General features: G+C 40.7%; 1 protein-coding gene across 1 annotated transcript in view; it reads left to right on the top strand.

Moving 5' to 3' along the window:
* PCCA (propionyl-CoA carboxylase subunit alpha) overlaps positions 1 to 22,089 on the top strand; it is a 937,632-nt gene that overhangs the window by 529,699 nt on the left and 385,844 nt on the right. Inside the window, exon 18 of the mRNA XM_033947881.1 lies at positions 19,112 to 19,214. Coding sequence (XP_033803772.1) covers positions 19,112 to 19,214 — 103 coding nt within the window. The remainder of the gene's footprint in view (positions 1 to 19,111; positions 19,215 to 22,089) is intronic.

Here is a 22,089-nt window from a genome sequence, read left to right as displayed (position 1 = left end):
GGTCTGGAATCAAGGCCACTGCTGCTGCCTCTTGGGCATGCCTCTCTTCGAGATTCTCAGAGAGAACGAGAGCCAGAAGGCCTTAAGCATGCGCAGATGCTCAAGGCCCAGTCCGGGAAGAGGCAGAATCTCCTGTGGGTTGGTGCTGCATGCCGGTGCCAGGTGGGGATAAGCCTTCAGTTTGGGTGGGCAGGTGATGCCGGTTCGCATGGGGGGGAGGGGGTGATGCCAGTTCATGGGGGGGCAGTGTTCGCGGGAGGGGGTGTGTGGAAACGCACCAGTGGCCTTGGGGGGGGGTGTCTTTTGGGGATGTTGTGGAGTGGGGTGGAGCAGCGCCGATGGCCAGGGGGAGGGGAGGTGGAACGAATCAAGCGAGTTTCCCTTACTTCCTATGCTTGTAAACCAAGGTTCCACTGTATATACTAATGCTCGAAGTATGGGAAACAAGATTCTGGACCTAGAAGCTGTGTTGGATATAGTGACGATCACAGAAACGTGGTTCACAGAGACCCATGACTGGGATGTAGTTATATCGGGCTATAATCTGCTCAGGAAAGACAGGGTAGGAAGTAAAGGAGGGGGAGTAGCGTTATATGTTAAAGATCTTGTTAAAGCCACACAATTGCAGGATCTGCAGGGCAAGGAGGAGGTACTGTGGATCAATTTGGAAAGAGGGAATGGTAAATATATATTCTATTGGTTTGATATACAAGCCTCTTGCACTGTGCACAGCATCTTTCTGTCCCTCCCATCCCTCATGCAATAGAACCCTTGCCCAGCTTCTATCCCTCTCTTCCGTTCAGCTGCAGCAGAACCCTTGAGCAGGCTCCCCCCGCCCCGCTCCACAGCCAAACTTCTGTTGACCCTTCCATCTTCCCATCTGAACTCTGCCGACCGCGAGACCTACATACCTCCCTCCACAGAGTAGCGTCGGCAGCACTCGAAACAGAGGCCTTCCATTCGCCACGTTGCTGATGACATCATCAGTGATGCAGCAGAGGGAATGCCCCGGCAGGAGAAGGCCACGAAACAGCCTGTCTAGAGTGCTGCTGACGCTGCTCTGTGGAGGGAGGTATGTAGGTCTCGTGGTCGGAGGGTCAGCAGGGTTAGGACAGGAGGGAGAGATGGAAAGATGGGAGGGTCAGCGGGGGTTTGGCTGCGCAGGGGAAGGGGCAGAGGGAAGTGCTCCTGCTGGCAAATCCAGGAACTAGGGCTTATTTTTGAGGTAGGGCTTATATTAAGACCTACTCCAAAAATCATGCTAGGGTTTGATGAGTGGTTGTTTCCTCTGTCTTTTGTTGATGTTTTATTCCAAAGTATAGGGATGGTGTTTCGGTGGGTTTCAAGGCTCTTCGAAGTGGTATTGTGGGGGGAGGGGGGTTGTCTTTGGGTCTTGAACTTTGTTGTTTGGGGTGACAAGAGGAGAGGAGGCTATTGCTGGAGATTATGCAGTGTACTGCTGCAAGACTGGAGAGGCAGAGTATTGGGAGAATTTGGGCGAGTAGGAGTTTCATTTTGGAGGTTTGAAGATCTTAGGCAAAATTCAGGAAAGAAAGACTTTTTGTGTGTGTGTGTGTGTGTGAGAGAGAGAGTGAGTGTGAGTCAGGAGAAGGGAGGGAGGTGGGTGGAGGCCTGCCTGAAGTTTGAGGAGAGGGGGTAGAATGCGTGCAAAGGTGCATGCCATCAAACGCCAGTCCTTTTTAAAGGTCCACACATGTCACTTAGCTGTAGAGGGGGCGGAGCAAGCTCCCACGCTCTCCCAATATTAGCAGCAGCAAAGCAAGATCTCAGAGCAGCAAAACTTCAAACAAAGCCTTTCCCGCTGGACCTTTATAAAGGTCTGCTCGTGTCAGTTATAATTTGGGGAATAAATTGTCTGACAGGTTTAAATCTATGGAAGATCAGCTTTTCAGTCTCCAAGGAACAACTTCTGAGAAATCAATTTTGTTAGGTTTGATTATGTAAAAGCTTCATAGTTAGATACACTGGAGACAGTAATTGTGAAACATAAGCTGGTAATTCACGAGACTGGAAATTATGAAAAATACAAGTATGCCCAAGTTTGATTTATACGTTTTCCTAGATCTTCTGGATTACCTTCCTGATACTATGTTGAGAAAACATATGATGTACATTTTGGATCTGCCAGTTGATTATCTCCCATTTTTTGTTAGTTTGTTTTTTTATATTCCAACCAATGACTCTGATAATGCTGTAGTAGAGGTCTCTGTGAATAGTTTGAATTCACCTAGGAATTTTTCAAATTTGTTTCACATAATATCAGCTACCTTGTTTGATACATTTGTTTTGGAAGTGAATAAAGATAATGTTCTGAAATTGTACTATAGACATAAGAAGCACTTTTTCAGATATACATAGGTATTTGCAGATGTGGCTAGTGCTACACCAGTGTTTCTCAACTTCAAGCTAAGTACCCCCTAAGTCTAACAAATATCAACCGAGTACCCCCCCCCACCCAAGCTCTGCCCCAGTCCTGCCCAGGCTCCACCTCAGACCCGCCCAAGCTCTACCCCTGACCACACCCCCACAATAATAGTAATAATTGTAATGCAATTTATTCTATCCACTTTTTCATAATCTTAACATATAATGGTAACCACAAAATTAAAAAAAAACACAAAGCTTGTCTTGTCTGTCAGCTGCAACATCCTTCCATCATGTGCCCAGCTGCTTAAGCATCTTACTGTTATTGCAATAGATTCATCCATCATTGCTGGCAACAAGGAACATGCCTAACATTTAATAGACACTTATTTTTCTGTTCATCCACTACACAGTTTAGATTCTCTTCTACACCCATGTTTGAAAGACAATCCAATTACCTTCCCAGGTGATGTAAAAAAAAAAAAAAAAGGCAACTGAATCTTTGGGAATGTTATACCAAAACCAGATAGAAACGGAAGGCCCTGATTTATAAACAGATGTACATAATATTGTCCCTTTTTATACTTTAATAAAAATATTTAAATATAAAATCATAAGTGTTTGAGACTTGTGCAAATGAGAACAGAGTCTACAGGGATGGAGACTGAGTCATGTGGGGATGGGGACAGATGACTGGGACAAACTTTGTTCCCATGTCATCTACTGTAAACTTAATCATTTAACAGCTTATTGAGGCTCTTCAGCTCTGTGTGTTCTTCAGAAGTCTATTTGCTTTTGTTTTGTACATTACTCTCATTATTAGATCTCCTGCTTTCATGAGTTATCTCCTGCTGGGGAATGAAGATTTTCTGCAAAATGCCCTAAGCCTGCTGCACTCTTTCTGTCCCTGCTATCTGTCTTTCTCAACCCTTACCTCTGCCCTAGTGTCTAATATCTCTTTCCCCTCCTCCTCCTCCTGCATTGTTCCAGCATTATATTTCACTCCTCTCCCTCCTCATGCAGGTTTTTTCCCCTGCTTGCATCCATCCCCACCAGGGTCTTTCTTCTTGTGTAAAGTCACTTTCTGTAGGCAGATGTTGAAAAGTAAAGGCCTTGTGGGAGCCAGCTGCAAGAGGGAAATTCTGGTCCTGTGATGATGAGGGGTAGCAGGAGAAATAGAGAAATGCTGGCTTTATATTGTATGGGGGATAGGGTATCGGAGGACAGAAGGGGAGAAATTATGCTGATTTAGGGGGTAGGAAGAAAAGACAGAGAGAAAAAGGAGGACATGGAGAGGGTCAGAGACATAAAGAACAGATGCTAGGTATGGAGGGAGCAAGGAACATGGATACAGAGGGGCAGTGCTGGATACAGAAAAATAGGGAGAAAGACACAGAGGCAAGATACTGGATAGGATGAATAAAGTTCTTTGAAGTTGGAAATGGTGGTACTACTATTATTTTTATAGCACTACCAGACATATGCAGCGCTGCAGTCACAAAGACTGCATATGAGGCAAGTTCTAAAGGCCGCCTTCTTGGCTCCTTAAAGTACCCAAAATTATAGACCAATATCAAATCTGTGCCTTCCTGCAGAATTAATTGAGCAGGTAGTGTTAACCCAACTTAACACTTTTGTAACGGATACAAATGTATTACATACAAAACAGTTGGACTTTACAAGAGGGCATAATACTGAGACCTTTCTTACAGCAGTTCTTAGTGATCTCTGGGAGTTACTGGACAATGGTTTCCTATGTATGGCTGTCTTTTTGGACCTTACTTGCCTTTGATTTGGTATACTATGAACTACTGATTCAGCAGCTGCGGGATATAGGTATCACAGGTGAGAACTTGGAATGTTAAAATCTTTCTTGATGAATAGGTTAGATGTGTGAATGTAGAAGGTTAGATGTGTGAATGTAGAAGAGAATGACTCACATAAAATACCACTGGCATGTGGAGTTCCTTATGCTTCTGCACTCTTCCCATTGCTATTTAATATCTATATTAGTCTGTTGATAGTTCTATTACAGGGACCGAATGTACTGGTTTTCTCAAGTACCTAATTTCATTTTAGTTTGATACTTTGTAAACCGCTTAGGTCAGTAAAATGCAGGAGCAGTATATCAAATCTTAAATAAACATAAACATACTGTTATGCTGCTGATATCCTCATCTTGGTAAGGATATCCCCAGTTTCCTTAGATCTATCTCTCCTATAGAAAAGTCTGACTATGGCGGCAGAATGGCTGCATGCAAATCAACCAATCCTGAATATAAGTAAAACTGGGACATGTTGGATGACTGAGCATCAGACCATTCCATCACTGCTACCAAATCTGTTTGGACAATAATTCCTCCTGTGAACAGTTTTAAGTATTTGGATGTTCTGGTTTCCATGAATGATCAAATATCTCTGGTAGTTAGGATAGGTTTTTACCAATTGAGATTGATTAGAGCATTTTTTGATGAGGCAATGCATACTTTATTGTATGCTTTATTTACTCCAAGATTAGATTACAGTAATATTGTCTACTGTGGGCTGCTAAAAATCACAGATTAGACGTTTACAAACACTTCAAAATACAGCCATTAAGCTACTAAGTAAAGCACGATCAGATGATCATAATACTTCCTTGTTTATTAAATACTACTAGTTACCAATACCATATAGAAGTCTATTCAAGATTCTATGTTTAGTACATAGATAGCTCTGGAAACCCCCTTATCTGCAAAGGTGAACAACTTTGTTTTGGCATAGGTCCCAAACTTCAGCTTCACTATAAGGTTACCAGTCAGTCTCTAGATTTTACTCTTCTCAACTGAAACTGGCTATAAAGACTTTCTCTACATTCTTTTAGCTAAATTCTAGATTTTTGTTCCAGTAGATACGGCTTTTGTTTAAGTATCGTGATTTGAATGTCCATACTTTTTTATTGTTGTTGTTCAGTTAAGCATATCTGTTTACATTTTGGACAGAAAGTCCCATGATCAAAAATATTGAATCTTAAATGTATTTGAAACAATATCTGCATTAAATCTAGAATTACAGAAGCTACCAGCATTAGCAATTTCATATTTGATCAACTAAATGAATTTACTTGAACCGAGTTCCTTTATGTGTGCTTATTAAAATAAATGTCTTATTGGTGAGTAAACATGGGGCGTACTGTGAGAAATTTCACTGTATCTGTATGATTTATGGAGTCAGTGTGGCCCATCACTGATTTTAAATATCTTAAATGCTTCCTCTTAAAATAGGAGGAAGAGGAGGATACACTGAGACGATATAAAATGGGAATTTTTCTTGTTTCAAATTTTGCTGATTTTATGTAAAAATATAGTATATTCTGTATCTAAATATTTTTATACCACATAGATTGCTTTATAAAACATTTAGAAAATTTGTAAAATCGTAAGCAGATTTCAAAATCAAGTAATCCCAGTAGAACACATTTCAAAACTGTGTTGTCCCGAACTAAAAATGACTGATATCTTCTTGCCCTCAGCCAACTGCCTTGCTTCATATTTGTTGGATAAGATCTCTTAGGTACTCTCTTCAATTCACACCATCAAATATACAAAATTCTTCACCCTGTTCCTCTACCTCTCCTTCACTATTCTATCATTACTTATCGGTACTTTGTATACCGCCTTTAACTGCCCTGTTGCAGATCAAAAGCGGTTTACAATCTAAAATCCAACATAAAAGGAAAGAAATTACAAAATCTTTGATAGGAAAGCATAGATAATTAACCAAATAAGAGCACACAATACTTATATTCAGGTACTGTCATCCAATATTGACCTCGGCAATTCAGTCATGTAAAAGCCAGGTCATTATATTTGTCTTGAACAGTTTCAATGAGAGTTCTCCCTTAATAAGCGATGGCAAAGGATTCCATTAGCCTAGCTTTCCAAAATAATCTCCAGTATGCATCTTACCGCATCTTTCTCAGATCCTCTGGATCAAAATTCAAAAACATTAATTCTTCACCTAGCTCCCCTCAGTCTCATTCCTGGTTCCGTGCCTGCATTGTGGAAACTGCTATTGTGGATTCATTTTCATGCCTACTGTTAGATACCTTAAGAGAGAAATTTGAAAACTGATTTCCTTTGTGATCTTTCTTTCTGTGTGCTGCATTTTTTTCCCTTACCAACAAAGTTTAAAATCGCAAAATTTCTTTCCTTCCTCAGCATCAGGAGGTATACTCATTTCCCCCCTCTCCCTCCCCCCCCCCAATTCACTGGCAATTTCTGCTTCTATCTGAGTGTACTGCATTACAATATTTCTGTTTTCTTTTAGAGTTCCTGTTCGGATTGGTTTTTGGGAGCCCTATTAGGATGATATTACTCCCTCAACTTTCCTGGTCCTCCATGCTCTCTAACAGTGTTTTATTTTGGGTCTCTACTTTTACACATGTCAGTTTCCTCCACCTGGTTCTCCTGCTGTGAAATCTAGTTTTCTGCCGTCTGTTTCTAGTGAGCTTGCCTTCCCAGGCTTTCTTTTATTATATCAATTTGAACACACTAGTTTTGATCGTTTGTCCTCTATGACTGCCAAAAGGTTTCTTGCAAGTTCATTCAGTGCCACATTTTGCAGTGTGAAAACTGGCTGTGGCATCTCAGTGACCATCTTGCCCTCCATCTGCTTGCTTCTCTACTTTGTTGATATAAGTTATTTAATCTACATGTGGTAGAAATAGAACTAACTTTAAATGGTCCCTATTCTTCCATTTTCTTTCCAATATATTTAGTATATACTATTTTAGTGTTTTCGGGGGTCACAGCTTGGAGCTGCTTCTATAGGCAACTGTTCAACTGATAGAACAATTTGAGTATAGCTTCCATCTTATTTTTATTTTTGAAAGTGCAGTCTTCAGAATTGTACACAATATTCTAAGTTAAGTCTCACCAGATTCTTATACAAGAGCATCAATATCTCCTTTTTCCTACTGGTCATTCCTCGCTCTATGCATCCAGGCATCCTTCTAGCTTTCACTGTAGCTTTTTCAACCTGTTTGGCCACCCAAAGTTCATCACATACTATCACACCCAAGTCCTGCTCCTCTTTTTTTTGTACAAAAGTTCTTCACCCCCAAACTATACACTTCCCTCAAGTTTTTGCAGTCCAAATGCATGACCTCGCATTTCTTAGCATTAAATCTTCGCTGCTAGGGGGCAAAGTGATGTGATCGGCCCCAATGGATGTGTAACTTCAGAGCTCCACAGAGCCCAGCCTGAAATTTTTAATTGTCTAGTTTCAATCGTGGCCATTACAATGTGAAGCGATTTTATTTATTAGCGGAACAGATCAGGAAATCGCAATGATGGAAAAAAACCCAGCACATCACAAATGGATTTGGCAGCTTTTGGTTTCCAGCCCACCCCAAAACCAGCCCTTGTTGCAGATAAAATGGCGTCAGAGCCTGCTCTCACTACCCTGTGTGAAGCCAAGGAAATGCTGGAGATACCAGAGGTCACAGTGGAATCTGAATCGCTGTTGAGCTTTAGGTCAATTCTGGAGGAAATCAAGACGGATCTTAAAGCTGTTAACTCAGACCTTGCGACCCTTGCAACCGATCTCCAGGGAGAAATTGCAGAACTTGGACTGATGGACTCATTTAGATGAACACCATGAAGCCATTTCTAGCTTGGAAACATTGGTGCAATCAGGGCAGGATTAATTCTTCGAGAGCCCCTAGGCACACAAGTACACTGGGCCACCCCCCGCCCCTGCCCTGCCCACACCCCGCCCCTGCCCCATTTATCTGTTTTATTTACTTCTTTATTTCCACCTGTATTTCTTTTCTTTTCTTTTTTTTAATTCAAAACAAAGATTAGCCTACCAGTATACAGTTTTTCTTCTATGCAACCCCAAACATCTCTGAACAAATTCCACTTCCTTCCCTTCTCACTTATTTACCCAGAACATTAACTTTGAACCCTTTCAAAACATATATAAAGTGTTCAGATATATTGTAAAGCAGTAATACTATCCGAAATATAAGTCTATATTAATAACCAAGTTTACAACGCCTCTCAACTGCCTCACTCATTTGACCAACTGTAACCTATATGTATGTATAAACAATCAAATCTGTAACTCCTCTAATACGTTCCACTCCATGTATGTTAACTTGTAACATACAAGGCAAGCAGTCCATCAAAAAATCCGACATGAAACAAAAGAAGATCAACAGACAATAAGGAAATTCAAATCAAGTTTATTCAAGGTGCTCCCAAGAACCATGCTCGATGCATTTATCCAAATAAGGCTAGTCAACGCTAACAAAAAACCATGTCTTTCATACACACAGAACACAGATACACCCTCACCCAGTATGGAATAAGTAATCACAAACTAAAAATAGAAATATGAAGATATAGAACAAGAAGTTGCAAAAGCATCAAAAGGTTTTAGGAGTGTACCTCTTGATCTCCTCAGAGCATCTTTCAAGATCACACATCTCTCACTCTTGACAGACAGTTGTTAAAATCCTCTACGTGTTGCTTTGCCTCTCTCCTCTCTATCAATCATTCAGTTATATTCTCAAGTTTCAAGTTTAATATTTTTCTTGATTGATCGCTTAATCAAATTCTAAGCGATGAACATATTAAAATATAGTCAGATAGAGACAAAACATTACAAACTTTAAATAATAACATTGGGTAGATAACTAATACATTATACTCATTACATAAGGTAAGATAAGGGGTTGAAATACAATTAATAAAGAAAAGCAAAACAAAGGAAAAATACAATAGGGAAATAAATAACCACAGAGCATAATACAATAAAATAAAATCGCTGGTTTAAGAACTGTTTAGTTAAATATTAAAAGCATCTTTAAAAAGAAATGTTTTTAGATTACTTTTAAATTTTCCCAGGTCCTGCTCATTCCGTAAATAAATTGGGAGAGCGTTCCAAGTTTGAGGAGCATTTACCGAAAAAATAAACTGACGTCTAGTATTAATATCCTTAAGTGATGGAATGGTCAACAAATTTTGCTCATTAGATCTCAAGGTTCTGCTTGGATGATATGGTATTAATTATTTAAATATGAATGTAGGAGTCTAGTAGAGAAGAGACTTAAAAACAAGCAAACAGAGTTTATATGTTATCCGATGGATAACTGGGAGCCAGTGTGCATCTATCAAAAGGGGCGTAACATGGTCATATTTTCTAGACTTAGTGATGAGTTTAATGGATACATTCTGAATAATTTGAAGACGTTTAATTTCGTTTAGTGATATTACAGTAGTCCAATTTAGAAATCACTAAATAGTGAATGAGAATGTTTATTGATTTAGGGCATAGAAATTTTGCAATAGATCGTATCCTACGTAATCTGTAGAATATAGATTTAACTATAGTACTAATATGATCATGAAAGTTCAATTTTGTATCAAAGTCACCCCTAAGATTTTTATATTATTAACTATTTGTAAAGGTATGTTTTTTATTGTAATGGGAGCAATAAGAGTAGAATTGTCTTTCCATGGGAAGAGCATCACGTTGTTTTTTTAATATTAAGAGCAAGTTTATTTCTGTTTAACCATTGATGAATTTGATCGAGTTTCTCACTGATCTCTTGGATGTCAGATGTTTTGTTAGTATTTATTGGATGCAGGAGCTGAATATCGTCTGCATATGCGAACACCTGAAAACCCACGGATTGACATAGGGTAATTAAAGGAGCTAGAAAAATATTAAATAATAACGGAGAGAGAATAGATCCTTGAGGAATCCCATAAGTAGTTGATGAAGATTTAGATGTTGAATCATTAAAGAAAACAGTAGAAGTGCGGTTTGTTAAATAGGATATGAACCAAGAAAGAACTTGGTCTGTGACACCGATAGAGTGAAGTCTGTTAAGAAGAAGCTGATGGTCAATCGTGTCAAAAGCCGCAGAGAGATCAAGTGAAATTAACAAAGTTGTTTGATGGTGATCTAAATAATATTGAATTGAGGTGGTCATACCTATCAATGCAAGTTCGGTACTATGGTGTTGCCTAAAACCAGTTTGGTTAGGATGAAGAACATTGGTTTTTTCCACAAAGTCTGAAATTTGGTTGAAAACTATTTTTTCCGTCAATTTTGCCAAAAATGGGATATTGGCTATTGGTCTATAGTTTGATGGATCTATGGAACTTGCGTTTTTATCTTTAATGATAGGACGGATGATTGATTCTTTCCACGTCATTGGAACAGTGCTTTGGTTCAAACTCTCGGTAATTAAAGTTTAAATCTAGAACATTTTGAGATTAAAGATTCTAAATTTTGATCGTAATCATTCGTTATTTGTTGGTTTATTATGAAAGTTTTCCTAATGTTATTGATTTTCTCAGTGAAATGGTCCGCAAGTTCTTGAGTAGTGAGAATATTGCCAATTTCATCTGGTTTATCTTTGCAATTTGTTGTTATTGTTATTCTATTTAATATTTTATATAGTATGGATGAGTTTTTAGCTTTGAGTATTTTATCAGAGTAGTATTTCATTTTTACTTGGTTTATTTTTGTTTTATAGTATATGGATTGTTCATTAAATAATTCTAAATTAGTTTGGGTTTTATTCTTTCTCCATTTACGTTCTAAGGATCTTACTTGTTGTTTAATGAGAGAAAGTTCAGCCTTGAACCATGGATTCCGAATTTTTTGAGCTGGAAATTATCTTAGTTTGTATGGGTGCAGTTTCGTCTAAAAATGATTTGAAAGCCATATTCCATAGGTTAGTTAAATCATCTAAGGAGTTAGTACTAGATTTAGTATAGTCTAGTTTGAATGAGGAGAGAATTAAATCAGCAGAGATATCATCGTAATTTCGAAAATTAATTATTTGTTGTTTTTTATGATTTAGATTATGTGCAGATATGTATGTTAAGGAGATTAGAAAATGATCGGACCAAGGAACTGGTAAGCAGTTGTTTAATAGTAAATTTTTCTTTGTAGTTGATGGTGTTAGAGCCATATCAATTGTATGGCCTGCCAGGTGAGTTGGGAGGGATATGATTGGATATAGATCTAATTGCTTTATGTATGAGAGAATAGTTTTTGTGTAATTGTTATTAGGGTCATCAAAATGAATATTAAAATCACCCAGAATTAGGGGATTTAAGGTAGAACTGCCAAAATCAAAGATTAGAGATTGCAGTTGTGTGATAATATCAGAAGATATTGGGGGTGGTAGGTATAACAAGAGTATATCAGTTTTTGGTTTAGTTAATAAGGAAAATTGTAAGAATTCAATAGAAGAGTTTGGTGAGGAATTGTCAGTATGTAATAATAGAGGTTCTCGGAAAATTATTGCTAATCCCCCTCCTCTCTTATTGCAACGGTGGTTGTAAAAGTATGAAAATCCTTGGGGACAAATATAGGAAAGATAGGCCTCTTCACCATTAGAAAGCCATGTTTCAGTTAAACATAAGATATCTAGTGATTGTTGAATAATTGTATCTTTAATTAGATGGTATTTAGATTTAATAGAACGGGCATTAATTAGACCTATGTTAAAGTGACTATTTGAAGATTCATGAGATGTCGGTAAAAGTTTAATGTTTAAACGTTCAGAGGAGCGTAGAAAATTATGATTGAAATCAGATTTGGGTGGCCTATTTCCCCAGATATTCTAGCTTCTGGGCATAAGCCAAGACCTGAACTCTGCTCTCACTATATTTCGTAAGCTCCAATCTCTCTTTCTCTGTCTTTCTCTCCTCCTCCTCCTAATTTCCCCATTCCCCAGGGCTCCTTTTTACTTAGACCAAGCACATCAGTTAGCACCTAAAACTTGGACCCCCCACCTCCTCTCTCTTTCAGCAGCATCCAGTCCTTTTCCTGTAAGGACTGTAGGCCAGAAGTAGCTTCGCTCGGTTACTTTCTGTTTTCTGAAACTCAGGATCAGGTCTCCCTGTTGAGCTATCCCCAATCACTTTAGTTTCTTTGCAGGCCTCTCTATACACTTTTCAGGATAGAGCCCTGTGGTGCCCAGCAAGTAGTGGAGAGGGAAGTTGATGGGCACTAGGCTGTGTGGAACCAGGTGAGAACAGCAACAGATATCCCCAAGCCTGTAGCCTGGAGTGAAGACGGGTCACAACATCTCTCTGTCATTCAAAGTTACACGCACACACACACTCATACTCACTCTCCTCCAGTATAGACCCTCAAACCCTTTCTCATAGACACATATTAAGAATGGGTAGCCAAAATTTTTTCATATCATTTCCTGTGTCTTCTAGGGGAATGTTCATTTTGTTTGAGGAAGGTGGGGGGTTATCTGCTCTTGTAAGGGGACCCTGAAAATTATTTTTGGCAACAAAAGGGTGGGGGGCCCTTAGTCCTGCACCCTCCACACTCTGCATAGGTCCCTCAAGCCTACTTGAATCCCTAATGGTCTAGTGGATGTTGGGACAGGAGCAATGCTCATTCGCTCCTGCCTATGGCTGCAGCCATATAAATAGGGTGGCCACAATAGTCTCATGTTACTACCATGACCCCTAGTGGTACCATAAATCTGTGGTAAAATTTGCAGCTGCCATATTAGATGCAACTGTGGCCATAGGTAGGAGTGAATGGGCATCACTCCTGCCCCAATTACACCTTCTAGATCATCAGGAATTTAGGTAGGGAGGGGGACTGGAATAAGGGGCCTAAGATGGTCGGGGAGGGTCTTGGATTAGGGTGTGTGGATCATTGGGTAGCCTCCTATTACTGGCAAACAAAACCCTGCCCATTTTCATTTGCTGGCAGTTGCAGAAGATTGCTTTTAAGTGAAACGTACCTGCCATCCCCATGATATTTTATTTTCTCGCATTATCTTCCTCTCCGTCAGTTAAAGCTCATTTCCCCGCACAGATCCGAACCGGGAGCCCCAGCAGCAGCAGGAAGGCTGGTGCACTGGAGCTCATGAGAGCCAGTGGGGATGGGTCTCTTCTGCCCGCCGTCTTTTCTGACCTGAACGGAGGCACTTGCGGCGGAAGCGCAGGTAGCGTCATCCGGGAGGTTCCTTTTCAGAAGGGTCCAACATTGCAGAATTTCTTACAAGCTGCCGGCGCCTGTTCCAAATTTTTCTCTCTGCTGCAACTTCCTGTTTCTGCTGTAGAGAGGGAAAGCTTCGGGGCAGCCACCGGCAATTTGTGAGAATGGCTGCCGTGTCAGGCCCCTCTGAAAAGGAAAATTTAGCTTTTTAATAAAGCACTTTGGACTGCAGGGCTCCCTGGATCTGTGGGGCCCAGGGCAGTTGCCCTGTTTGCTCCCTATAACGCTGGTCCTGGGGGCCCCCTGACAATGTCGGTCCCTAGGCACATTTCTCTTGGGCCTATCCTTTAATCCTGCCCTGACTTTGGCTATGCAGAGAATGAAGATATCTGCATAAGGGAAAATTTAATCATGGGTCAAAGGCGGGTTATTTCCCAGCGCTCTTAAATAGATGTTAAATAGTACAGGTGGTAGTGATGAGCCTTGTGGAGCACCACAGTTAGCCTTCCGTTGTTGGGATCTATTGTCATCTTTCCAACCTTCGTATGTTCTCTTTCTTAAGAATTGTGAAAACCATTGTACTCCAAATTCATTTAATTTGAGAAGAGAGAGTGGTCTACTGCATCAAATGCTGCAGAGATGACAAATTGTGGCAGTATAGATTATTTGCCTCTCCTGAGTTGATATCTTATTTTAGATGGTAGTTCAAATAACAGGGATTTGGTGCTATGCCTTGGTCTGAAGCCATGATGTGATTTGTGGAATCCATCTATTTAGACTATGAATTTAGCTACTTGTGTACTTAAACAGAATTCAAATAATTTGGCAGACCATGGAATCCTATCTACCAGCCTGAAGTTTTCTGCTTTGGTCAGGTCAAGGTTTGCAGCTTTAGATATAGGTGTCAGCGCTATAGCTGATAATTATTTTGGAGTAGAGTCCATTTTCTAAGCATCTATTTATTAGGTTTGTCAGCCATAACAGAAAGTTAGTGGGGCATGAGTTAGCAGGCTAGCTGGACATATCTCTAAGTAAGTGCTTTTTGGATATTCTCTTAGGCCAGTTTAGGATCTCCTATGTGTTGACTGGGATGATTTTTGACCAGCATCTGTATCGTGGACGTTTTTCCCTTTAAGGTTTTACATTGATTTTACTTCAGCTACTTTTCCTTATTGGAGAGGGTAGTCTGGATTCTAACTACCTCTGTGTATTTACAGATCAGAACACAGCATCTAAATTGATTTGTGGGAAGAAATAGCCTGCTGATATGATTCCCCTGTTCAGTGCTATGCATTGGTTATCAGCATTTAATCTGATACAGTTTTAAATTCTTTTTTTTATTTAATCCATCATTCTTTGCATTTAGAATGATGCCCAAACAAGTGATCTCATGATTGCATATGTTGTGTTTAGAGTTCTCAGGTCATCTCAGCAGACTCTTTTGCATGTAGGATTTGATTTCAGATGTCAGTGTCCTTTTCAATATGTTTTTGGCAATTTGACTCCAATACTATGGAACTAGATTCCTTGTGGTCTGAGATTGGGGACAATTTTAAATTTTCAGAAGAGCGTAAAGGCTTGGTTTTTTTTGTCTAAGTATCAATGTAGAAACAATCTAGTGCTTCCATACAATGACCCAACACGGTTTCCATAAACCAAGTTGCTTTTATAGTTCTATGTATATTTTTACTATGTTAGCTGCTTAGGGATAGGAGGGAAATAAATTTTTATAAAATAAAATACAAACTTTTGTTTTCTTCTACTTACCTTTAGGCCTTCCCTTATTCCCTATAGGCACATGGAAGGCAAATGACTTGCCTTGCTACCTTAATTACTTCCTAAGTCCATAACCCTCAGGATAAGAAATATGTCTAATTGAATCTGGTTTATCAAAGGAAGCTGACAGGATCTAGATATATATCTGAACAGAAGAATAGAGATCTGAGAGTGTTGTATCTTAGAAACAGATGAGGCTACAGAGTTATATAATCCAAATATTTAAGAGAATGATATGTTTAAGTGTTTTTCTGAGTTGTTAGATGACAATGGAGTGATTTAAATCTGATGGAATGGGTATTTTTAAAAAAATTATCTAGCTGTACTATGAAAGAACAAGGAGAAGTGTTTATCACAAGGTCAGATGTAGAGCATTAGAAATGAAGAAATAAACTGAAAAGGAGGAAGCCACTTTGTGACCCATGTCCCAGGACTGTCACTATATTGACTGGATAGACTTGAAAAGAGGATAAAAAATAAGAGAGAAAATCAGATAGTTGCAAATAAAGGCTTACAGAGCCTGGAAGCCCAAAGAAGCAGAAGCAAACTGTCATGTAAAAGAAAAAAAAAGTGAGTTTGTGTTCACTTATATGTCTATTTCAGTAGCAAAGACATAGGATTATGTACAGTAGCTGCTACTTTCCACTGGTTGTGAATCTACAGAAGGGTATAACTTTAAAACTCTGAACTCCTCCCCTTCTGCAGTAGAGAACAGATCCCTCTTCAGTTTTTCCTTCTGCAAGTGAACTCGAAAGGTGTGTTCTGATCTGCCCTGCTTCTTTTTGTTATTTTCGGGTATTTTTTCGATGGTTTTTGGATTTTTCTGCTTGGCTTCTTGGGCTTACTCCGCTGGAGAAAGAACGCAGTCCTTTATGGGTGAACTGCTGCACCCAAGCCAATCTCTTTGAGTACCTGTGGAGCCAGCCTTCTTTGTGTCCCTTCAGGAGCTTGGGGTCCATTCTCCTGGGAGCTGCTTGCCTACTGATTTATCAGAGGCTTGAGCGCAGGCTATGGGGGCCCCTGTGTAACACCCCTCGGGATTTCAAGGAGCCAGAGTTGGATAGTCAACTTCCGAAAGAGTCATCTTCAGGCAACACAGTGCTTGGAATATCTGGAAGACTGCTTCGACACCAGGCAGGGCTATGTTTTTCTTCTCAAGTCACGCAAACAGAAGCTCAGGAAGTTCTACCAAGCCCATTGGACTGGTATTACCTTCATGTTCTGGACTCGATGGTGGCCTCCCTGGAAGTTGTTTTCCTGAACGAGAGCTCATACACTTCCTCTCCAGTACTCTCTTCTGTCCAGGCTGGTCTCCGCAATGCCATTCTTTACAGATGAGCTCCTCTGGACTTCGGGGGACAAAACACAGCTTATGCTGGTGGCTCGAGAGGGATGCCTTGTCGATGGGTTTACCTCTCAGAATCCACGTATGTGTGACATGACTGATGACAGCCTGAGTATCTGGAGGGCTCAATGCTGTGGTTGCTCACTCCAGGCAAGTGGACCCCATCGGAAAGCAAGTGACCCATAAATCATCTGGAACTGAGTCATTCGTTTGACTTTGAAGGAGTTGCAATCTTTCCTGATTGAGAAGGCAGGGCCACCACGGTACCTTATTTGAACAGACAAGGAGGCATGAGAAGCGCTCCCATATGCATGGTGGCACAGAAGTTATTCCAGTGGACAAGTCGTCTCAGCTACCCACATGGCGGGATAGAGAATGCAAGGCCAATTTTCTCAGAAGGCAGACTTTGGATCTGGGAAGTGGTCTCTGTCCCAGAAGGTGTCCGCCCTCATTGTGCAATGCTGGGGAAGACCAGAAATGGATCTAATGGCCATAGCCAAGAACGTGAAGTCAGATCGCTTCTACATTCGAAGAGCTGAGCAGGAAAGTGCAGGGTTGGACGCCCTTGTTCAGCCCTGGCCCTCCCATCTGCTCTATGTTCTTCCTCCTTGGGCTATTGTTGATTGGATCATCTACAGAATAGCGAACCATCGGGGACTGGTGATTCTGGTAGCCCGGACTGGCCTTGCCGGCCTTGGTATGCAGATCTGATGCTTCTCCAAAGGGACAGGAGTCTCAAGCTGCCAGTTCACCCAGGGCTCCTTAGGGCCCAGTTCCCATGGAGAATCTAGAGCGCTTTGGTCTTATGGCATGGCTCTTGAACGCTTTGACTTAGTTTAGAAGAGCTACTCAGAGGTTGTTGTTACAACTCTCCTTAGAATGAAGAAGCATGCAACGTTTGCAAAGACCTGGAAGGCTTCCCAGTTATAGTGCGCCAAGGAGCAGGTGGAGCCTGAGAAGGCTTCTATCCTGGTGATTCTAGCATTCCTACAGGCCAGTCTTGAGAAGGTCCTAGCGGTTTCATCTCTCAAGATGCAAGTAGGCAGCCTTTCATGCATTAAGGGCCGAAGAGGTATGCAGTCATTAGCATCTCATCCAGATGTCACTTGGTTTTTGAGGGAGCACTCAGATTGCAACCCCCGTTGCACAGACCATTCCCATCTTGGGACCTCAAAGTGGTTCTGAAGGGCCTAGCTTGGTTAAGACTGTGTTTTTGGTCGTCATTGTCTTGGCAAGTTGGATCTCAGATTACAGGCCCTTCCTGTAGGGAACCCTTCCTCCGGTAAACAGAATCAGATGTTTCTCTGTGGATGGTACCTGCTTCCATATCAATCAAAAGATTTGTTTGCACGCTTTTTACCCCATGGATTTAGCAAAACAGGACAAGATTTTGTGGAGGCTTGATGTACATAACGTTGTCCTGCACTACTTGGAGAAGACTATTGATTCCCAGCTTTCTGACCACCTTTTTGTGTTGGCCAGCCACTGGAAATAAAGCAAGCTGGCCTCCAAGGCCTTGATTGCCACATGGATTTGCACGGCAATTTCTTCTTCCTACATTGCCTGAAATAAACAGCCCCCAATCTCAATCATAGCACATTCGACTAGAGGTGTGGCTGCTACCTGGGTGGAGTCCCAGACATTTTCGCATGATGAAATTTGTAGAACAGCTACTTGGTCTACACACCTTTATGAGGTTCTACAGAGTGGATGTTGCGACTCTAATGAATGCCACTTTTGGGTCCTCAGTACTGCAGACAGGCTCCTCTGTCCATCCCTAGATGTGTGGCACTGCTTTGATACATTAGCTACTGTACAGAATCATATTTCTTCGCTTCTGAATGAAAGATTAGGTTCTTTCAGATAGAAGACATAGGATTCTGTATGCCACTCCCTGTCAGCCTTTGATTTGCCAGTATGCCCCGGGACCTTCTCCTGTATCTAAGATTTAACAGAGACAATACTACAGGAACATTGGGGGGGAATTATTTGCTTTCTCCTTGGGAGGGGGTTATGGCTCCTACTAGTTGCGCTTAAGTTGATTCCTAGCTATTCATGTGCGTAATTGTTCAGTGTTAAATGTTTATTAATCATTGTTCTTTTATCATAAGTTGCAGAGCAGAATATGATTTCTTGCTTGGGAAGCTCCCAGTGCCCTTCTTTCTCTCTTCTGTTTCAGTGGAGTTCGATTGCTTTGGTACCAGTTGAAGAGCAAGATGTTCTCCACTAAAGAAGGGGATAAGTTCAGAGTTTTATAGTGATACCCTTCTGCAGAAAGACGATAGCAAGGTAAGAACCTAAATTCAAATGTATGCTTAAAACCTTTCTCTTCAAAGACGTGTATGAGATCTAGATCAGAACTATCGTGCATTATTCTCCTCATGCCCTTTCGTTTTTTCCATTCCCATCACATTTTTATTTTTAAGCAATGTAACCCCACCCGTTTCCCTTTTATTTCACGTTTGTTTGTTTTTTGTATGATTTGTTCAACATTTTAATTACATTTGTATTACCCCCTACTTTTAACAATATATGATGTAAACCGCTTAGGAATGTAGAGCTGTATATCAAGCCTTAATAAACTTGAAACTAGTTTATATAATTTGTGTTTTCCTTTCCTTCACCTAGGGCACACCTTGACAGATCCAGAGAGAAGAGAACTACTAGCCACAGCAGCATCTCTGCATGTGGCTTTACAGCTAAGATCACAGCGATATCTAGGAAATCAAAGGTATATCACTTGTATTAAATATATGTGCTTAATACTTTCATCATGACATATCTCCAGGTAGTTAAGAAATTTGCATCTACCGTAAAAAAAATATATATATTTTAATCAAATGAGTTCTGATTCATAGTTCATCTCTTTAGATCAGCTACATTTTTTGTCTTATATAAATAGATTTAAAGATACATCAAAGACTACATAACAGAATAATAATGCAGGAAAGTAAGTAATACAAGAAAATGAGTAATGCAAACCAGGGCATTGTGTCAAAGCTATATACTGTTGTATTAATGTTTATCCCAGGACAAGCAGGCAGATTATTCTCATAGATGTGTGACGTCATCCACGGAACCTGTACAGATGGTCTAAAAGTGCAGTATCACTTTAACTTTTCAAAAGTCTCGATGGCCCATACCACGCATGCGCGAGTGGCTTCCCACCTGACGTTGGCTTGTAGGACCATCAGTTTAGTCTTCCACAGAGCTAAACATTTATGTTTTGGAGTTTCTCTAAATGCGTAATTTTTTTTTCCCTCATATTTTGCCTTCTCATACTTTTTTCTCTTCATTTACTTCATTATTTCTTTTTCTTAGTACTTAAAATTATCAATTTTTTAATTTATTTCCAATTTGAGGCCTTCAGGCTTTTCTCCACCTCTCAGCAGGTCGGCTGCATCAATCGATTTTCAGGGTCTTCGTTCCCTCAACTACCGCTACAGTTGAGTGCTTCGACCTCACGGGAGTTCTTTTTCCATTGATGTCCAACCCTTCATGTGGATTTAAAAAGTGTTCTTGGTGCAACAGGACCATATCTAACTCTAATCCGCACAATTAGTGCCTTCAGTGTCTTGGTCCTGAACACTAGATTGACACTTGTCTCCACTGTGCCACTCTTAAAAAGCATTCTTTAAAGGCTCAGCTTCTTCAACAGGAAAATCTTTTCAGATCTCCTCCATCAGTGATGTTCTTACCTTCACCATCACAGTCTAAAGATAGTTCAACAAAAAGCATCGACATCGGTACCAGCATTGAGCTTGGTGTCTGTTCCATCGATGCCAGCAACTTCTCCTAAAAATGCTAAGAAGTGGGTGCATGCTTCTACATCGGCATCATCTCAAGCATCGAGTAAGTTGATGCACGCCAAGAGCTGACGCAAAAGGTCGAGGTCCCCTTCACAGTTATCATCCTCATAAAGGTGTGCCTCTTCATCGAGCTCACCAATGCCTCAAAGCACTGCAGCTCCAGCACCATCTGTACTGACAATGGTACCAATGCAGTCCTTACCGGAACAACTTTGTGAGTTCTTACAAAGGGAGTTGAAGCTTATGTTGCAGTCACAATCAGCCCGGTACCTCCCTCTACTCCACCGGCACCTTCCCAGCCTGAGCATCACTCTGCTAAGGACTCCAGTTCCAAGCCTTCCATTACTCATTGTCATCATGATTCTTCCTCACGCTCCCCATCAGATTGGTACGAGACACCAATCGGAGCTCTTCCAGGTACAGCAGTCACAGATCTTCGGTCTTAAATATGCTTTGTCTCATAAAATAACTGACTGATTCCAGTATCTTGGATCCTACATACTGAGATCCAGAACTCTCTACACCAAAATCCTATGGCATTACCACTGATTGTTCTCCATCTCCTAGACACAAGTCCCCACTGAAGAAGTTGTCATTTAGCAGATTCATACACCAGTGAAAATGGAATCTGAATCTTGACCAAAAGCAGAATTGTATGTTGCTTTGGATTTTGAACAGGTTCCAAAGGACTGCTTAAAGTTTCCCTTTCATCATCTAATGAAGGATACCTTATTTCAGAATTGGGAAGTGCCTCTACATGTGCCTCAGTGGCTCCTAGAAAATGTGGTTACCTTTATAGATTCCAAGCATGTCCAGGGTTTGATAAATCTCAACTACAACATCAATTCCTCTTAGTTGAATCTGCTCTAAAAAGATCATCTAGCACTAGAACATATACTAGTACTCCTCCTGAAAGAGAAGGTCGTACTCTGGACAAATTTGGTAGATGGCACTATCAAAATTCCATGCTTTCAAGCTGTATTTGTAGCTATAATTTTTACATGAGTTTTTATCTTAAACAGATAGTCCAGCAGTTGGCTACCTTTCTGCAACATCTTCCTACTGAAGTTATTGATCAATATCAAGAAGTCACTCATAATCTCCTCGAAACCAGAAAGTTCATAGCCAGATCTGTCTTTGATGCATTTGATATCACTTACAGAGCTTCAGTTCTGTCTATGGCCATGCATCGACAGCTTGGTTGTGGGTCTCTGACTTAGACCCAAATGTAGAATATCGCCTCACCAATATTCCTTGTCTAGGAGATGAGTTGTTTTGTGACAAGCTTGAGCAAGCCACTGATAAAAATGACTAGACATGAGCAGAGTATGATAACTTTATCTGCCCCACTCTTCCAAGCCCAAGACTACTAGGTAATATCAGTAGATATCAGTCAACAACTTTTAAGAGACACTATTCTCAGTCCATGACTTCTACGACGACTCCTCCAAAAACAACAAACTCAGCCTCAGCAAAAATCCTCTATCTTTTTGACTCCTTCATACAGAGACTAGCCGTCGTTCAACCAGCTCATCCTCCCCCTCATCCCATCAGAGGTCACCTTACTCTTTACCATCATTGGGCCCTGATCACCAACAACAACTGAGTATTAAAGGTCATAAAAGAAGGCTATGTTCTTCATCTTCACAAACTGTGTCCACACAGACCTCCAAGAAAGTACACTTTCAACTCTCAGTAGACCTCCCTTCAACAAGAACTCTCGGGCCTTCTAGAGCTGAACGCCATCGAACCAGTGCCTCCTCAGCAGAGGGGCCCAGGGGGGTTTATTCCAAGTAT

The sequence above is a fragment of the Geotrypetes seraphini genome, chromosome 6 (assembly GCF_902459505.1).
Source record: "Geotrypetes seraphini chromosome 6, aGeoSer1.1, whole genome shotgun sequence".
NCBI classification, from domain to species: Eukaryota; Metazoa; Chordata; class Amphibia; order Gymnophiona; family Dermophiidae; genus Geotrypetes; species Geotrypetes seraphini.
The sequence above is the reverse complement of the archived record's forward strand: the minus strand, read 5'-3'. Positions and strand labels throughout refer to the sequence as shown.